Below are 7,373 nucleotides of genomic sequence, written 5' to 3'. Positions count from 1 at the left end.
GACCTCGGCAGCGTCACTACCTCCCTCTTTCCCCGGCGTTGTCTGCAGCACGCCCAGCACGGAGGGAGAAGTCGCCGGCACCCGCTAATCGGCACTGCTTTCACTTGGACACTTTTTACCGTTGTTTGTCGTGTGGATACGTGGATCTTTGTGTAATAAATTCTACCTACCTGTTTCCTGATGTCTACGACCATCTATTGACAAAGAAACCACTGACGTGCATGCGAGATTGAATTTCCATGTAAGTTGAATTCATGTTGGTATTTCCTGCACTGTGAAGTCTACCTTAAAGAAACCGTTACGGGCACACCTGAATTGAAGTGCACTGTAAGTTCACTTCTAATTTATACCCAGAAGAGTCACACGCAGAAAATAAGAGATACTACATTGCAGATAATTTTCATTCATTATCCACTAAGCGCTGGTTAATTGTAAAATCTTTTTGTTACATCGATAGAACTTGGCTGTAAATGGCCATGATTTCTATCGTGGTGTGTGTGTAGTGTATTAAAAGTTATATTTTATTATGGTCTGTGTGGCTTATTGAGGTATTGGTTCTGTTGTGGAACTACAAGACCCAGTGGGCCCATTAATGCTCACTCCCCTAGAGACCCGGTCGACCAGCCACGATAATCATGCTTTGGCTGGGGGACTTAAGTAAAAAGTGTCCCCCGGCTGTGGCATGGTACTGCTGGCTGTTTGAGCCCAGTGCTGGTTTCCGAAATGCGGGGGACGCTACTCCTTTTGTCCCCCATATTTTGGGAACCAGGACCGGGCCAAGAGCCTTGTGCTGGTTATAGAAATACAGGGGGATCCCATTTAATTTCCCCCGTCTTTCTGCAACCATTACTGGTTATACTTAAGTAAATACTTGTAAATTAGCTGTATTCTCGGTTCGTATTTTTGACCGATTATGGCCAATCCCGGTCATACCAATTAGTGCACAAGATGGGCCATAAACGACCTTCTTAGTAAATTTCCCCCAATGTGTCAAATTTCTATCACGTGAACATTTAAGGATAACAATGAATGTTGACCTACTGGCGATCCAGCCAAGTAGCAGCATTTTTTCCAGCATGAACTGTGCTCCAACATTTCTTCTAACAGCTGCGTGAAGTCATTTGTGGTCATCATACAGCCGCATTCACAAATCTGATAATTATGTGATTGATTTCAGTTGTATCGGCTGATCACATTGCGAGCACATGCTGCACGATTAGGAGAACTGCCCAGTATTTCCCTCCCATTCCTACTTTACTCTTTCTATGTGACTTAACATAAACCTTCCTGCATGCTTAGCTGTTGTGCAGGAGTGTGGCAGAAGCAAAGTAGAGATCAGCAGGTATGGACCAGTGACTCGATCTCAAATAATGCACTAAGCACATGCTTTTGAGTAACAGCTAAAATCCCTTCACATAATTCCCCAAAATGAATTGCTCAATAACAACGGTCAGTGAGGTCACTGGTTCCTAGAGAACTAATATGCTTCACTCTCATTGAAATCAACTACATTATTGCATAGCAATGGTATGTAAACGTTAACCTTGTTGTGTATTTCCATTCAAAAATATCTTGTCACATTTATGCTATGGTGGTAATTCAGAAAGCAATTACACTCCAGTGTTGTTGTTATATCTAAACGGTTTATTTTAAACCCATTCGCCACCCCTCTTAAAATATCCAACGACAAAATGGCTGAAAAACCAAAACAAAAAAGTCAATCTATAAAGCACCCAAGACAGGAGCTGAGATAGATGAGTGCTTTCATGTCTGGGGGTAGGGAAGGAAAGGGAGAGACAAAATAGACTCATCACTGACACAAAACAATTTTGCCGTTAATTCCTATTCAACGTCTACAAAGAAAGAATTTTTGGGAGTCCAAAATATAGGTTTAAAAAGTAAAAAATTAAAATGGGAAATAATGTGTCCCTATCATGCCTATAACACAATATATACAAACAGGGCTTGTAGGGCACATTAATCTTCTTCCGACATCCCAAACAATCCTCGCAGGACTGGTTCTGCAGCAAGTTTCATATATTAAAACCCAACAAGGAACTTGAGGAAAGAGTCAAAAGACAAGTAAAATAAATTACACACAGACTAATAATATTCAATAAATTAAGCGCAGAAAAAATATACACAAAATTATTAAGAATTTAGGAATGGGGGGAGGATTGTGCTGGAGTCAAGTTTTCTTCCTTTTCCTCCATTAATTGAATTTACATTATTCCTTTGAAAGGGCAACAAAAAAATCTTCACTATTTCCACCAACCATAAATGGGAGGGGAAAAAAAAAAATGTAAGAAAAAAAAAAAAAGGAAGAAAGAAAAAAAAAAGTGCAGCGATTGATTATTTAAGGAACTAGGTAATGGTTCTGGCAGTCACAATGAAAAATCATGTGGGTTACTAGTACATGTAACCTAGCTAGTAGCCAGCCATAACTATCTCAGTCATTAGATATGGGTGCATTATCTCCAGTGAACAGACTGGTAACTTTTGCAAAGGTTTTGCCTGGATTAGGGCACCAAAATGTGGGAAATCACATTATAGGGCGGCAGGACATTCACGATCCTAGAAGTAAAATTGCACTGTTCCATCAGTAGTACAAGTCAGGGCTGCCCTGCAGGTCCATAGTGAGAGGTGTTTCAGTAGTATAATCTGTCCGTCACTGGAAACTGAGCTGAAAGAACTTCCAAAGATATCAAATGTTCATGAGATGTACAGAATTACTGGACCTTTCCCAGTAAAATAGCTTACAATGCAAGAGGACTGGAGCCCACGATATTGTGGGCGAGTTTTCAAGTTCTGAAGAAACTCCAGAATGAGATGACCTGTTGTTCAGTAGTTTCAATGGGCCCATTGCCCCTGTTGTTCGAAATATTCCCCAGGAAATGTCACCACAATAGCATACTGAACGTAGCAAAGATGCTGGAAGCAGAACTGTAAAGTCAGCAACTACTAACGTCTCTGCAGTGGCTTTTGGTAATATGGGGTTTAGGGAGGTGTTGGCAGTGTGGCACTCACATCCAAGTTATCCCTCCATTGTGTAACTAGAGGGTCAGAAGTAGTCGGCGGAATTTCCAACCAAATTTCTCCATCCCTGGGGGGTTGTCCAGTGTTCTCATACCAGTGTTCTGTTTCCTAACAAGAGACAAAGAGCAATTACATCTTCTCATCAGTTAATCAATGCTCAACAAATAAAAATTAATGACATATTGAAAGATAAAATATCAGCTAAAGCAGATTTATGTCACCTGAAAATAACCAAAGCAAGGGGGGCACTAACCTAAAATCTATACAAGCAGTCCTGCAATTTATTTTATAATGAATATGTAACATTTTGCTTTGACATAATTAAGATAATACCCCCCTACTAGGGTTCAGGTCTGAATTCTCATCAATAAGCCTGTTAAGGCCTTGCTTAATACTAAAATCATGGGGCTGCCTTTCTGTCGTTAATGTTCTTAGACCATTGTGCAGTGACATTTTACAAATATGCTTTAATCTGTTTGAAAAAAAATAAACACCTAACAAAAATGATTAAAAAAATACTATTTGCGACTTCAAATGATAAGTATATTGTGGCCCAATACGAATAGCAAATAAGACTTTAATCGCCCATCATTGGTGCGCGGAGGTCATGAGCCTTAGTAGCTATTGAGGATAAGCCCAATGTCAATCTGAGACTGCAGGGTGCCCCTTTTCATCACAGGCCTCTAATCCTCAAATGAAGTGGTTTGGATGGAGTGAATATTGGGTTGAAAAGAGGGTATCTGTTGGAAAAGTATCTCTCATAAACCTCTAGCTACTAAATGAAAGCTGGGTCTTTGTTCTTTCCTACCTGTTTCACCCTTTTTTGTGGTACCTTATTATTCTGTTATGTGTTGATTTCTATTGAGAGTTCTTGCATTCAAGCATTATGCCTTCTTGTATTTTATGGTTTTTATTGTGTACCAATGCGTTTCCCTTTTTGTACCATTATCCTGATGTACCCAGGCTTATGGAATTTCCTGTTGCTCTCTCCCATTTTTTTGCCTTTCTTCTTTCTGTATCCTATTGTGATATATTTAGAGAAAAAAAGTACCACTTGTTTATTGTTGTGAACAAATAGCTAAAATGTCACCAATCCTCAATGACTTTTCTTGTAGGCAAAGACTTGTGGCCTAGATTACCATATTGTGTATAACATTTTGTGTTATCCCTGTGTGGTAATTTAACAAAAAATGAGCCATGCAAACGAATGCGAAAAGTATATCAGTTTTTGTAATATTTGACCATTTTCTGCCCTAGGTAAAACGAAGCCCAAGGACGAGTCATTATCAGTCAAACTAACATAGACTGACCAAGTATTTTTGGTTCTAGAATTACCTGGGCCAAACAAAATAAAAAGATTTTATAGAGCGTTGCTACGTGGAGCTCTCAGTACCAGACTCCATTCTGGGAACAAGACGAGCCTCCTTTAAACAAAGGTATATTTCCTCCTGCGGGTCGTAGTAATAGAACTTGCGCAGGTACGAGATGAGCGGTCTAGGGAAAACACAAAGAAATAAGGAATCAAACAGGAGACAAGTCTGGAATGCTTCATACCCAAGATAAAGCTAATTAACAGTTTGCCTATGATCATGTCAAGTTATAAGATGTAAGAATTAATTCTGCAAGTTCCATTTGTACACGTAAAGTCTTCTCTATCATGATGTCAGTAACACTGTGCTCTGACGTGAGGTGAACAAGCTGTTAGACTGCAGCCAACACAAAACAACCCGCAGACCTCCCAGAGCAACATAAACAGCACTTAGCCAGGGCTCTGCCTGGTTGTGACTAATAATTAGTGTTGACGTTAGAAAGTATAATTATATAGGAGGGAGAACTGTATTTACATACACTGCTCTGTACAGTAGTACTTAAGGGGGAACATGCCAGACAAGGCCTATGCTATATAGTACGGATTTGCGGATGGCAAAAATGATACAGAAGTGTAAGTAAAACCAGCTGGGTGCCTTTATATTTATAAAATACAAGAACAATATCAGCATTTTTAGAAAGTGGTCTATACTCTTCTGCTGCCAATTTGTTTGGTGTGGGTACTACATGCTATTGTGTCTATGAAGAGTTACAAACGTATACAACTAATAAGAGCAAAAGCAGACAGTGGAATAGTGGGTTTTTTTTACAGTTTAGGAGCATATTTTATTATTAGCACAGCCTATTATAATGCAGTTATTACCATGCATCATTGCTTATAAACAAAATTAATTCCCTGTATGTGTCAAATACTTTAGGCCAGTAGTTCCCAAACATTCTTGAATCACAGCACCATATATCAAAATATTTTTCCCCGTTGTACCCCTAGGATTAAAAGTTTTTATTAATAACAATTTGAAAAAAATAAAATAAAAATAATAAGTATAGTGTGCATATTTTTAACTATTGGCAGCCACTGTGCTTGTTTTGCCTATGACATTGTCCATAAATAATTTGATTTGGGCATGGACCACCAACTTAAGGCACCCCTGCATGAGCCCCGGGCACTCCAGGGTACATAGGCACAAAGTTTGGGAACCACTGCTTTTGGCATTGTTTAAAGGAGCTCTTCGTGTTGGCAGAAGTACCTGCAATACTGAAATGATGTGACCATTAACAGCCAATGTGCTGACAGCTGACAGGGTCGTGGTGCGAGCATGCACCTGCAAGTACATGGAATTGTTTATAAACTGACTACTACTTAAATATGATGGCTACATTCACGGTGAACAGTTTTAAACCTATATCACACTAAACATAGGTTTCATTTTCTGCTTTCTTGTACAGTGTGTATGTGATAAGTTTGGCCACAAACACATAACAAAACTTAACATAGAATCAGCTGCATAGGCCCAGTGACAAGGAAACACCACCCAGTGACACGGAAACACCCATGTGAGACCATGTTAGCTTTATTGACACTGTAAATAGTTTTACACTGCAGTTATGCTGTCAGCTTCTAGCTCCCAAATATAGCATGTTATTCTTTAGACCAGGCATGTCAAACTCGCGTGCCGCATGCGGCCCCGGCCTCCTACTTTTGTGGCACGCAGAATGAAGGGCAAAGCCCCTTTCCGAACGCTGAAGCCAGGAGAGGCTTCAGAAGAAAATGTGCGGTAATACTGCACATTTTCTTCTGAAGCCTCTCCTGGCTTCAGCGTTCCCAGTAGGGCATTGCACTGGTGCGCGGGTGACATCACACACACAGCTGATACGTGGTATTGTTATTATTATGTAGCCCTCCAGCTGTTGTGGAACTACACGTTCCAGCATGTCCTGCCACAGATTTTATGGATTGCTAAAACTGTGGCAGGGCATGCTGGAACATGCAGTTTCACAAAAGCCGGAGGGCCATGAGTTGACACAGCTTGTAATTTATGGTGTGTTAGGTATCAGCTGACATTCCCGTGTCAGGATGTGAATTTCGGGCACATTCGCTGTGTCAAATGTGAATTTGTAATCATTCCCTGTGTCAGAATGTGAATTTCAGCTTATTCTTGGTGGCAGAATTTGAATTTTGGCTTATTCTCGGTGTCAAAATGTGAATTTTTACTCATTCCCTGTGTCAGAATGTGAATTTCGGCTTATTCTCTGTGTCAGAATGTGAATTTGAACGCTAAATAGACACTGATATATAATATGATATAGAGGAGGCGACTGTACAGTGCTGAAAATGGGTATATAGGACAATTGTATATAGAACTTTTTTTCTTGTGACCCACACAAGACTTAGACCTTGGTTATTCAGCCCAGTTGGGATTTTGAGTTTGACATGCCTGCTTTAGACAGTGCAAAACACAAAGAAGCCCCCGGCTGTAACTGAGATTTCGATACTCACTTGGGTAGAGGGAGCTCTGGAATGTGGTCTATCCGGACCAATTGCCGAATACGAAAGCGACACAAATGTTGCAGAGACTTCACATTGCTGAAGCGGGACACAGGGTATAACAATTGTACTGGAGTAGGAGGGAGACCTGAAATAGACAAAGGGGCATCGTTTATAAAATGGTGTTAGGTCTACAAACAAGCTATAACCCAAAGCACAAATCACATTTGGCCACTAAGGGAATCCTATAGATATGACTTACTCAAATCAGTAGTTACAAGTTAGATAGGTTGAACTCAATGGACTAACGTCTTTTTTTCAGCCTTAATTACTATGTTACTATGTTACATAAGACTCACTCTATATTTATCATTAGAAAATGGTTAGCTAAAATCTGGTTGTGGCAGTTTACAGCATAATCATGCACATAGCCCTAAAAGATTAAAGAATATAAGGGGATGGAAATGTAAGAGTAATTCAATACAAAGCAGCATAGCAGAGAGAGAACAACAGGAATCCAGTA

General features: G+C 39.9%; 1 protein-coding gene across 2 annotated transcripts in view; it reads right to left on the bottom strand.

The window, feature by feature from the left end:
* Positions 1-1,623: 1,623 nt before the first annotated feature.
* Positions 1,624-7,373, bottom strand: part of SOCS7 (suppressor of cytokine signaling 7) — a 33,215-nt gene continuing 27,465 nt past the window's right edge. For both annotated transcript variants that reach the window (XM_083147120.1, XM_083147121.1), the window contains 3 exons: positions 6,863-6,998; positions 4,372-4,530; positions 1,624-3,144 (listed from right to left, as the gene is read on the bottom strand). In XM_083147120.1, coding sequence (XP_083003246.1) covers positions 4,410-4,530; positions 6,863-6,998 — 257 coding nt within the window. In that variant the 3' untranslated portion in view covers positions 1,624-3,144; positions 4,372-4,409. The remainder of the gene's footprint in view (positions 3,145-4,371; positions 4,531-6,862; positions 6,999-7,373) is intronic.

This window comes from Crinia signifera, chromosome 6 (assembly GCF_055691185.1).
Source record: "Crinia signifera chromosome 6, ASM5569118v1, whole genome shotgun sequence".
NCBI lineage: Eukaryota > Metazoa > Chordata > Amphibia > Anura > Myobatrachidae > Crinia > Crinia signifera.
This window is presented reverse-complemented; position numbering and strand designations above follow the sequence as displayed.